We start from the raw sequence: 12,762 nt of genomic DNA, 5'->3' as shown, positions 1-12,762 counted from the left end.
GGTTCCAGATTTCTCAACAACTCTTTACTCCATACCTTCCATGAATAGCTAGGACACTGAGGAACATCAGGCAAGAAATTTTGGGAATTGGTCTGATTCTATCTTTGTTTGTTCCATTTGAAGAAAGGAAGGATCCTATTTTTCTTTTAATTGTTGAATCTCTCTTTTATTTATCAATGTCTGATACTTCCAATCTCCATTACTAATGGAATCGAAATGATCACTAAACTTTAATTTTGAACTTATTGCATATTGGGGCGTGCTATTTACACCTACTTTTTTGCTCACCACACCCATTTAAACATTAAATGTCAATAATGTGTAAGTACGTAATTGCCATTTTGGGTTTTATTATGTTTTATTAAATACATTCATTGAACAAATACAACTTTTCCCTCTTATTGATTCGAAGCATATCAAACCCTACCGAAACATCCATGTCGAAAAATCTTATCAAAGTTCAGTCGAATCCGCATAACCAACCGATTTTTCTTCAAAGATTCATCAAATGATTGTGTTTTGATCCATTTGTGACGACATCATTCAATAAAATCTGATTTTTTTACCATTATTTGGTATAATTAAGCATTTTGACAGACGAAAGTGTGTTTTTATCATTTATTTCATCATCTTTTGTTCTTAATCATTTTGCAAATGAACCTGGTTAGAAATGGATTTTATCTTTATCGTTTGCATCAATTTTTTTTCTTTTAAAATTTCCAGTACGGTCGGTAAGTTAGGACCGAATTCATCAGTATTATTTTGGTAGGTACATACCGAATACTTTTTTTTTCACATGGGGTCCCTATGTAAAGAACTTTTCGGTATGTACTTACCGTATGTAGCATATTTTTTGTAATATATTTCTATTGAATTTATCATTCTTAGATCGATAGTTACATATTGAACAATTTCTTGCATGAGATCGCATGTACAAAGCTTTTGGTATGTTATTACCTAACTTTTTTGAAAATGTTCGATATGCATTTATTGAAAATTATTGAAATGCTCATTAGGTTACTGTTTGTTTTAAAATAAATAAGTGGGTGAAACTTGCAAACAATTTTTTGCTGCATACCTGCAAGTACAATGGGTGAAAGCAGTAAGTGGGTGTCAATAACTTGCGTTTTGTTTATTAGTTAGGGAATCCATAGTTAATAAGGTTTAAACATTTTCATCACGAGACAAGACAAAGGATCCTTAGACTAGGGGGTTGAAGTTAGTCAAATTTAAGTTCCTTGTTGCTTGAATCAAACTTCAAATTTGGATTTGATTAGCCGCTCTTGAACATACCTAGCTGGTTCATTGGAGTGGGTGGAGATAATTTGTTTCTTGGTTTGTTAATTCGGTTGGTTTGGGCATTTATATCGTTCAAGCGTGCAGGTTACAAGTACAATCACAATAATAAAAAAATTATTAGAGTTAGACAAAACTAAAAATTCATAAAATGATGCAAAATTGTAAGTAGGTTATGAAGCAATTGATGCCCATTAACATTATACCAAGATTAAAAATTTAAAGCATTGTCTCCGTGAGAAGAAAATTAGATTTTCCCACTTAAGAAATATTTTTTTATATCAGTAAGCTTGGTTTTAATGAGTTCAATAACTTGGTGTTGGCAAGATCTGAACCCAGGTCTATGGTATCATCACCTAAAGACTTTACCAACTAAACTAGCTGGCACATGCAAATGAACAATCTCACTTAAGAAATATTGAATGTAGTCAAGACAATATTGAAATATTCAATATTTTCTGACTAATATTTCATTCTGATCTCAATAAAGACTAAGACACTTTAAAATAGCAAAACTTTCAAATTTTATCCATTCACGAGCACGTCCATGGTCAAGTCCTTTATCATATTATCCACATTATTCTAAAGTGACGACTTGTCAAAGAAATGTAATACTAGAAGTTGCCCCATTATTAGATCAAATCAATATTCATGGGTAGAATTGTTCATGGGTTAGGCTACAAATTGTTATATATTTCGACATTTTATATATAATTCCATGAACACATAAAATCCATGATCTTTGAATTGAACATATATCTCAAGATTCATTCAACATTGGCATGCTCATAATATTTAAGAAATTAGAAAGCGTACCTTGTGACATTGCTAACTGATAATCGAAACATGTGACTTGTGCAAGCAAATGAACTTTCCCTTTATTCTTCAATACTAGCTTACCTTCTCCTCTTTGCTCTATCATTTGAATCGACCTAAGCTTTCCGTTCTTGATGGATTTCAATCCCAAAACCCTAGAGAGGAAGTCTCCATGTTTTGATTTCTTTAATATGCTTATTACTAATCATTGATTGTTGATACCTTAATAAGGGAGTCGATCCATTCTTATATAAAGAAGAGTAGAGGTTCACAAAGTGGAAAAAACCTATATTTGACGGTCTAAGACTGTCGAATTTCATAAAATTTGACGGACCAATGCGTCAAATTTTTCATTGTTAAATTTTTTTTTTCGACGGACCAAAACCATTAAATTAATGGAGGATGGGAGAATTTGATGGCTTCAAGCCGTCGAATTGGGGATCATTAAAATTTTCAATGGCCATAGGCCGTCAAAATTCACTTTCGAAAATTTGTGGGCTTTGGCCCGTTGAATTTTCTTGTCAAATTTTTTCAATTTTCACATAGTGCCTAGAGTTCCTCTTTTAATAAGATTCCTTACCATCAAGGTTTTCTATTAAAACCTAATGATGATTCTATCTTAATCCCACAACTTAGTGTGTTTTCCAAATATTGACAACTCTTAATAGAATCAATTAATGTTAAAGCGTGTTAAACGTGGCCGTTTGATGGCTGAGCCAAATCTAATAGAATTTCACCTATATCCTCGTCCGGTCCAACTTGCAAGAGTGCATGAACTCAGGCTCACCCACCCTGAATGTTATTTATTTATTTTTAAATAAGGTTACAATATTTTATAAATGATTAACAAAAAAACTACTATAAACAAACTTAAAATATAAGTTATGGGCCTAACTAAAAATCCCAATGACTAAAAAGGCCTTGAAATACTATCCAAACCCGATTCACAATGGGTCGAACCACGACCCATTGACAGCCATTTCAGCATGGAGAAAGAGACAAGGAGATCCTATAAAGGAAGAAAAGATGGGATCAGTTATGACTAAAATGGAGGAAAAAACTAAGAGAAAAGCTTTACAGTGTTTCAATATGAACTTTTCAAAGGACACTTTCTTTGTTCCCATTAATAAATTGATTGATAATGATATCTTTAGTACAGATTCTATGAACCTTAATGAGAGCCCCACCTGAAAATACCAAATTTTAGAAAAAAAATTCAATTTTTAAAAAAAAATTCAATTTTTTTTTCCTTCTACAGCTTCCCATACAAGACAAAAGATAAGAAAATCCATTAGTGTGAAATCATATTGGATTTTAACGCTAAGAGTTCTGGTGATCTGACTCACTTTTTTGTACGTTTTTTGTACATTCCTTTTAAAAAATCGTACGAAATCATAAAGATCTGTTCTTATATATTCTGAAATAAAAGATCTACGATTCTGTGAAGTGAGCTTACAAAAAAGTAAATCAAATTATCACAACTCTTTAATAAGTATTTTTCATTTTTATTTTTTCCTACTAACATTTGTAATGGAATGCTGGAAGATTTGTTTCTTCCTTCAAGTCAAAGGATTCATTCTAGAGCTTGCTTTGTTCTATATCTAAAAGCGAAATTTTCTTGATCATGAAAATTTTCCATTCCAATGGAATAAGACAAAAGGGACAGTTCTGATGACTTTTGGAAAATGACTGAGAGATTATCGTTATAAAACGACATATTTGCCATTTTTAAATCTTTTAACTTTGTTATTTTACTTACTTTTTGAGAATAAAGTAAAGAAATTGTTGTTGGTGATTCACAATTAGAATGAGAAATATTTTTGAAAAAAATAAAATGAGTTACCTATTCATAGACATTTATTCGATTACGCTAGAACGATTTTATGAGGGAATTAACACTTAGTTTGGGTATTTTGGGTACTTTACATCATGAGATTTTATTACCTCACCAACTTTTACTAAGAGCACCCCAATTCTATGGTAAAAATATGGGTGGCAATGGAACTCTCTAAATCACTTTTTGAAGTGAGGGGCATTTAATTCAAATTTTTTACTAACTAGATTGTTAAGTTACTATCCAAAACTTAGGGAAGATTTAGAAAGAAAAATCCTATATTAGAGTCTATTAAACAAGCTTTCAAAATAAATTCCTCATTCAAATACATCCAATCACAAGATTCTTCTCCTTTTCAAAATTATGAAAAATTCGACTAATATTGATTTGATTGATTAATTCAATTTTTGGAATTAATCATTGATCCTTCAAATTAATCAACAAATCTATATATTTTTCTGGATCAACTTTAATTTCTTTATCTTTCTTGAGTTATGTTGAATTAACTTAGACCAAAAAATCATCAAATTTAAGCTTAATTATTATTAATATTGCTTAATCAAACATTTTTGTAAGTCACATTGATGTGTTCTAACTTGTTAATAGTCAACCTCTACTATGTACAAGAGACCCGAGCATCACAGCTGTGATCTCTGTACTATAAGCTCGGCTTGATTGTGAAGAATTTACACACTATTTGTTAGAAATAATGGTCAATTAGTGAAAGAAGACCTTACAAACGATTACAACAACATATTAGAAAATAAGTAACAAAAGTCTAAAATTCATCGGTTAGCAATTAATTAGGATTGTTAATTAATATTTCATACTATAAATATTGTTTAATCATACATTATTGAAAGTCACATCGGTGAGTATGAGTCTTGTTAACGGTCTACCTCAACTATAAATAAGAGACCCGAGCATGACAAGTAGCAATCTCTATTCTAGAAACTCGGCTTGATTGAGAAGAACTTGCACACAATTGGTTAGAAGTAGCGGTCAATTAGTGAAAGACGATCATTTGACAATTACAACAATAGGCCAAATAACATGTAACAAAAGTCTAAAACTCATCCTTAAGCAATTGATTATAATTTTTAACTTATATTAATTTCAAATTAGTTAGGAATCAATATATATTGATAATAGGGGTTTCACGTGCAATGCCCATAAGTCACACGTGCAACTCCGAGAAAATATTACTCATATTAAGTATCAATTAATGAAAGACGATCATCTAACAATTACAACAATAGGCCAAATAACATGTAACAAAAGTCCAAAACTCATACTTAAGCAATTAATTATAATTTTTAACTTATATTAATTAGGTGCAATGCCCGTAAGTCACACGTGCAACCCCGAGGAAATATTGCTCATATTAAGTATCAAATACACAACCTACAGACTCTCACCACTTATTGGATTTGAAATTACCATTGAACCACTCGCTCGAGGTTGGGAATCAATAATTATAATGAGGTTGAAACATTTTGATGCTAAAAAACTTCTATTAATATGTACACATGGCATGCTTTAGTGGGGGTAGGTCAAACCATTCAATAGGTTGATTTACACTGAAAAAGACAATCATTGGATCCTAGTTATCTAATAGTTTCTAATTGGACAATTTGATTATATATTTTTTAAATTGTCCCAACAAATTAATCTTATAAGTGTGTATCGATGATCGGATCGAGACACTTTTGAGGTGGGTATGATGGACCCCATGACCCTAGCTTGACCTAATATGTACTATTTCACGAGGGTGGCTTATATGACTTTAGTAATAAAGAAATAATAGTGATCATTTTCATTGCTCAAAATTAAAATTCAGATTTAGATAAACCTATGTTGCTTGGGTTGTTGGTTCCAATCGGTCGGTGATTCACCATTCTAGAGTGAACCCATTTCATAAGAGTAGGCAAAAATAATTCGTCTATTGATTCATTAATTCAATTTGATTGTGCATATACATATAAACCGAGCAAAAGAATTAAAAATACAAATTAATTTACGTAAGCATACAAACATCTTTACTATTATAATGAGAAAAGAAGAAGTAAAAGTGTTTCAACACCAAATTTTGGATTCCAAGAATGTCCCAAACTTAACATTTAAAGTTAATATAGTCAAGGTCATTTTAATCAAAAATCAAGAAAATTGTCGTTCACTATCTTAGAATCACAATGGATGGTTTTCACAATTTTAAAAATATATCCTTTTTACTATGTAATATTCAAATACACTTTAATCAAAATTTTAAATTATAGATAAGTTCTTTAGATACATGTGCCTTTGCACATGTCACCTTCTAGTTTATATAGTAAAATGCAATGGTGGGACCCACTTAGAGGAGGAGGAGGAGGTGGGAATAAATATCCCCTCGACTATCTTTCCTCTTTTACCCTTTTAACCCAAAGTGGACCCTACTACTTTGTCCCCCCTTCTTCAATAATGCCCTTCCAAATTTATTATTTTTCCTTTTTCACCCCTTAAAACCCAGAGGCGATGCTTGTGCTAGTATGTATAAAATTTAGTTCCGTGTAAACATGAAATCCGATGATTAAAATTTTTCCTTGGAATAAGTAACCTCAAGGTGATGTGGATCAATGTGAGCTATTCTATTTCGAATTTAAACGGCCAAGATTGTGTGTTTCACATGGATCATTCTTCATGAGTCACCAATGATCTTACTCTTTGTGCATATATATATATATATTTAATTCAAGCATACAATAATTTTAAAAATTCTTAATAATCCAAAATTATAATAAGGGATTTACTTCTCTTTTACATGCACACCCCGCAATTGTCCTATAAAGGTTAGGAGCGTCAGAATGGATTGATTTTTTTTATGAGAATTATCTTTATATTGAAGAGAAACGAATTTCTCACATCTTCACTAATAATTTTATTTTTTTATTTTTCGCTAACCGAGTGTCTGGGCCAACTTACGCGCACCACGACTAATCTCAGAGAGGATTACCATAACAACCCACCGCCATGGTCTTCCAGTTAAATCATAAGAAAAACCCAAAACATAATGATAAAATTCAATGAACCAAATGGTTGGATTTGCAAATTAGTCAGTTTAATTTGTTGTATCCACAAACCCAATGCGAATCATGAATACAGCTTCCTACTCGACTTCGTGGTCAATCCAGTAGGAATGAGTCTATGGTTTTAAAAGTAAAAAAAAAAAAAAAAAAGACTTGACTTAGATAGACTTGATTATCGATCAAGTTGAGTCAAGTAAAAAACTCATGAATTGACTCAAGATGAGTCAACCAAAAATATATTTTAAAATATTTTAAAGTTTTTTTAAAATAAAGAAAATATTTTATCTTTGACTTAACAAATATACTATAGAGAACCTAATAACTTCTTCCATTTGTGAGTTGACTCAACAAGTTGGTTTCATTGACTTAGGGACCGAGTGGCCTCAAAATCCAATCGAGTCCAGTCCACTCGACTCAAACAAGTTTTAAAACTATGACTCAAAACTACAAATTCTCGAAATATATTATATTATATTATATTATATCGAAAAAAAATATATTATATTATATTATTAACCCACGTGAGGTGCATGTGATATCTTTTAAAAGTCAAACAGAGTTTAATATCACACCTTGTCGTACTGCTTACGTCCAAGACGTAGATGGTGCATGTGCATCTGATTTCCACAATATGAACTTGGAGACCATCCAACGGTTCAAATCGTCTCCCTTAGTGTTCAAGTATCAACGACTACGATAATTACCATCATGCCCTCCAAAAATAATAATCTGATCTCCATCCAACGGTGGCCGAGGTATGGGCCCACATGTTTACACTTTTTTTTTTATATAAATCGCCATAAATGTGAAAAGGGTTGCATTAAGTCTATAAAGAACAGACGATAAGGTCGTTAATATATTGAACTTGTTTCCTGGTTTGAAGTTGTTTCAACTTTCAAATGAGACTCACAAGCTTTCCATTTCAAGGTTGACAGACACAATTTTGGTCGAACCAGGTTGGATTCTGGTTCAATTTGGTCCGATTAATTTATATTTATTAAAGAGTTTAAGAATATATTTGTGATTCATTTACTTGCTTAATCATCAGAACTTCAATTTTACCACAATTTTATTTGTTTTTATGAAAGAAAAATTCCATTTGAACCGAACCACTTGAACCAAAAAAGAAAAAAAATGTGTCAAACTGATAGTTTGACAAGCAAGCCATGAAGCAATAATTTTGAAGAAATATATCATCTGATACAAAGAAATTTTGTTTTGGACTCAAGAATCAGCATTAGAAAGGACTTGATACAGATATATCTCTTCATATAGAAGATTACATGAAGAAAAAAAGAAGAAAGAAAGACCCCATTAACCCCACTTGCATATATCAAAGATCTTAGATCTTAATTTGATATATTTGATCACTTTTTTACTTTTATTTCTATGATATCTCCTTTAATTCCTACTAAATTAAAAAAAGAAAGATATATAAAATCACTATTAGCTTTTCTTAAGTATTTTTCTGCAATATCTCTTTTAAAATACTACACTAATTGACTTAAAATTGGGAGATCTAGATTCTATTTTTTCGTATTAAATTCGCTCTTTCTCGAGAAATGTTCAATGGCTCATGTCCACAATGGTTCCCACACCAAGCCCATATTGTTGTCCTCGGAGAACCCATCATTAATCTGAAAATTATCGAAGGATGGCTGCGAAGATATTTGTGGAGAATGGCCCATTTCCGCACAAATTAAGCTCACTAGGTTTGCTTGTTGATGTTGCATGTTGATGAGCTCGGCTTGAGCCTTGGCCAATTGTATTTGAAGTTGGCTCACTTGTTTGTGAAGCTGGCAAATTGTCCCGGCACACCCATACACCGGATCTCGAATCCTAGCATTCGCCTCGTAAACCATGCTACTCACTGTATCGGCCCTTTGTGACTCTGGTAGTTCCTAAAAAATATAAGACACATTAATAATTAGGGTGTCTACAGCTGATCCTCTTTAATGCATATAAAATGTCAAATCAATAATTTAAAAAAAAAATAAAAAATAAAAAATAAAAATATTAATGTCAAATTGTAAAATTACGTGAATTAGTACCTGCAACAACTTCATGATGTTGCTTGCACCGAACACTCTATGGGCCGTTGTAAATTTCAGTGGTTCCGTCGGAGGAAAGTACGGTGCCAAGATGCATTTTTCAACGCATCTTCGTCGGAGAATCTTGCACGCAGCGCAAGGGCTAGCGACAACATGTGGGGGAGGAGTTGGGGGAAGAGAAGACTGAGAAGAGGAATGGGAGATGGTAGAAGAGGTGGTGGTGGTGTCGTTTGAATCCATTTCTTTATAGCAAAAACAGATTCTAAATGAAGATATTAATAGGAGAGAGAGAGGAGGGGCGATGGACAGTCTCAGCCCAACATCAAGAGATATATATAGGAGGAGATGAAGGTGATGACATCATTGATGAAGAATGGTGCGTCAGAGTTGAAATTCCAGGTTGCGTGGCTGCAGAGATTTTATCTTCAATAAGGTCAGTTAGGTTTGTAATATTTGACGTTTTAGAAGAAAGGTGGATTGCTTGGTAACAGTAAATATTTGCCAGTTTTTTCCTTACTAATTTTCTAGAAACTGTGAAAATTTGAAGCTGTTATTTTAGGTCTCGAGCACGTTAAGTGGATTCCAAGACTCGGCCAAATTGACTCAATTTGGAGAAAACTTGACAGTAAGTCAAGTCTGGCACCTACTCACTCATTACGAAATTTGAACGAGTCAATATTGCATTTTTGATTGAATCGTGGTGATAATTTGACTATGGCACGTGGCAAACTCAATCCACTATCCTGACTGGACAAGTTTGAAACTGTAGATCTGCACTCCTTGGGATACATGGCTGTACTTCCCCCATAAAAATGTAACTTGAGGGAACCGTGTATCCCGGGGAGTGCAAATTTACAGTTCCTGAACTTATCACGTCAAGTAGTCAGTTAAGTATGCCACATGGGGTTGTTAGATTATCACGACTCTTTCTAATTTTTTTTCCTCAAAGAGTCATGATAATATTACTCACCAAGTGGCATACTCAATTGACTCCCTAATAGTACATGTTTGGGAACTGTAGATCTGTAAGTCTCGGGATATACAATTGCAATTCCCCATAACAAATGTATCCCAAGAGAGTTGTGTATCTCGAGGTGATTCCCAAACTTGTCCACGCCAGGGAATCGATTGATTATGCCACCTGGCAAGTCATTACCAAGCCTCTTTTCCAAAATATGTTATAATGAGGCTTTCACTCAAATCTAAGAAACTACATATTGCCAAAAGAAGTTCTCCCATTTTTTTAGTTTTTTTTTTTTCTTTTCAGTTAAGGATTTTATATGATCTTGATCATAATTGTAACCAGCAGTTGAAATTGCTTGCACAACTGTCATAATAGTCAAATCTTTCTAATGTTTGAAGAATGTGTAATTTTTAAGAAATTTGGAGGCACAAAATTTGTAAGGAAATATCTTTTTTTCGCAAATCTAAGAAATTACATATTTTAGAGAATAAATTTGATTTCAAATACGTAAGGAATATTCAACGTGTAAGGCACACATGCAAGAGTGATTGACCGTACCGTTGGCACGAACATTCACTAGTCTTTAATAAGGTCAGTTAGGCTTGTAATATTTGACGTTTTAGAAGAAAGGTGGATTGCTTGGTAACTAATTTTTTTGTTTTGTTTTGTTTTGACGGGTCTCACATATCAATCTAACATGTGTTCAACAGTTAAATATAGTCACTTTTAAATGGAGGGACATATAGAGATTCAAAGGTGTAACCAACAGAACAAATCCAGTCATCCTTACCATCTCAACTAACCCCTGATGGTGGATTGCTTGGTAACTGTAAATATTTACCGGATTTGTGGATTGCTTGGTAACTATAAATGTTTACCAGATTTTTCTTTATTAATTTTCTTATTTTAGAGAGAACTCGTCAAATTGACTCGAAGACTCGGCTAAATTGACTCAATTTGGAGAAAAGTAGACAGTAAAACAAGTCTTGAACGCCACATGTTACGTTGTTGATAGTTGAAACGTTGACCACAAGCTCATGAGTCTTGAGCACATCTTTTATAGGGCTGCAAATGGGCCGGGCCGGGTCATAAATGGCTTCGTTCTAATTGGGTTACAAAATTCTAGTCTAAGCTACGCATTTCTAATAATTGGATGGCCAAATTAGATTTAAAAAAACAAAAAAATTTATATCCAAGACTTGAAAATTTTCTTACATATAGATAAAATTATAACTATGGGGCTGGGCCACATGACAGGCATATCTCATAAGCCCGAGTCTAGTCCTAAATGGCCCCGGTAATGCTACCTAAACCTAGTCCATGATGGGCCAAAACTCAGCCCATTGATATCAAGATTTGTAGAGATTAATGATTTCTAATCGATAAGGGTCTGATTGGCTACAACAAAAATTGTTTTATACATCCTAAAGTGGGTTTTCCTTGGTCATGTATTGGTAAACCCTGGCTTGGTTTAACTTTCGCTTTGTTTGTCTTATATTATTCTTGACATGGGTTTGCTACACGTTGTTATTGTTGTTATTTTTTTTTTCTTTACGGCTTATCGTGGGTATCCCCACCTTTCGGGTGAGACTAATCCCACTGCCGCACACATTGTCCTCTTGAAAAAGTCCTACGTGCAATTGGTTGAGTCGAAAGTCAACTAGACCCTAGAGGGTGGACCCAAGGAATTCACTGTTTTGTGGGGTTTCGAACACTTGACTTACCTTTCCCGAGGGGCTTATCATGGCTTGGCTTTGGCACTAGGCCAACCCCTTCAGGTTTACTATGCACGTTGTTTGCTTAATACTGGGACTAAGTTACTCTAATATAATAAGTAAATCAAATTTAAATTTTATATTAAATATCAACCTATAATAAGTGTCCCAAAATAAAATCTTAAGACAAAAACACAAATAATAATTAAAAGTAAGAAATATTTCACATCATGATTTTTGAAAATCTTTTCATATGTTCTCTGTAATAAATTTTCGTCTTACCTCCTAATAAGTTAAGTTGTTGATAGTCCGCTAACTTCTTTAGATGTAAAATAAAAATCACATAATTAGTTAATCAAGGAGAATGATGGAATTTCAAGTAGAAAAATCAAGAAATTTCTACAATGCATTGAAGAAAATAACTTGAAGAGGAGGTTCAATTTATCATACATGACAGATTTTCTATGATAAAAGAAAAATGAATTAAGGATCCTTAACTTGAGGTTGAAGACAACGACATTTACGTCATTATCTGTTGGTACTTGAGTTTTAACTTAGGTCAAGTTACAAGTATGAAAACTGAGAGAGTACTTTTAATATTGATCGTAACTTTGGGGTCATTGTCTAAATCAATTTTAACATTTGTGGGAAGTAACGTGGGAAAGAGGAATCCCCAGAGACGGGATTCCTCTTTCCTCATATTATGGTCTCGCAATCCCCGTTGAGTTTCCACTAAACACTTGTAATGTCAATTTATTTGTGTAACAAACACTATTTTTGGGGTTAGTTTATCTTACACGTTAGGTGGATATATTACCTAGTGAGACAAATACGGCCTAAAGGTTCTCATTTCACATCATGCGCTTGAAATACATTTCAAGGCTCAATATTTATGGGGTCAATGAGTCAAATGAAGTGTCTCGTTTATTAGTCACCAACCCGTGGGATAAATCAGCAAATCACATCATATATCGGATATTGCATCGGACAGAGAGATTGATTCTCTCTTCTGGGCAAGTCC

General features: G+C 33.1%; 1 protein-coding gene across 1 annotated transcript; it reads right to left on the bottom strand.

Moving 5' to 3' along the window:
- Positions 1-8,236: 8,236 nt before the first annotated feature.
- Positions 8,237-9,350, bottom strand: LBD1 (LOB domain-containing protein 1). The gene is made up of 2 exons (XM_086425845.1): positions 9,063-9,350; positions 8,237-8,912 (listed from the first exon to the last, which is right to left on the bottom strand). Exons 1-2 carry the CDS (start codon positions 9,300-9,302, stop codon positions 8,586-8,588), a joined length of 567 nt encoding a protein of 188 aa, XP_086281971.1. The 5' UTR covers positions 9,303-9,350; the 3' UTR covers positions 8,237-8,585.
- Between the last annotated feature and the right edge of the window lie 3,412 nt (positions 9,351-12,762).

Source organism: Akebia trifoliata, chromosome 15 (assembly GCF_017979445.1).
Source record: "Akebia trifoliata isolate Shusen 1 chromosome 15, ASM1797944v1, whole genome shotgun sequence".
Lineage (NCBI taxonomy): Eukaryota > Viridiplantae > Streptophyta > Magnoliopsida > Ranunculales > Lardizabalaceae > Akebia > Akebia trifoliata.
Note: the sequence above shows the minus strand (reverse complement) of the source record. Positions and strands in the feature narration are given on the sequence as shown.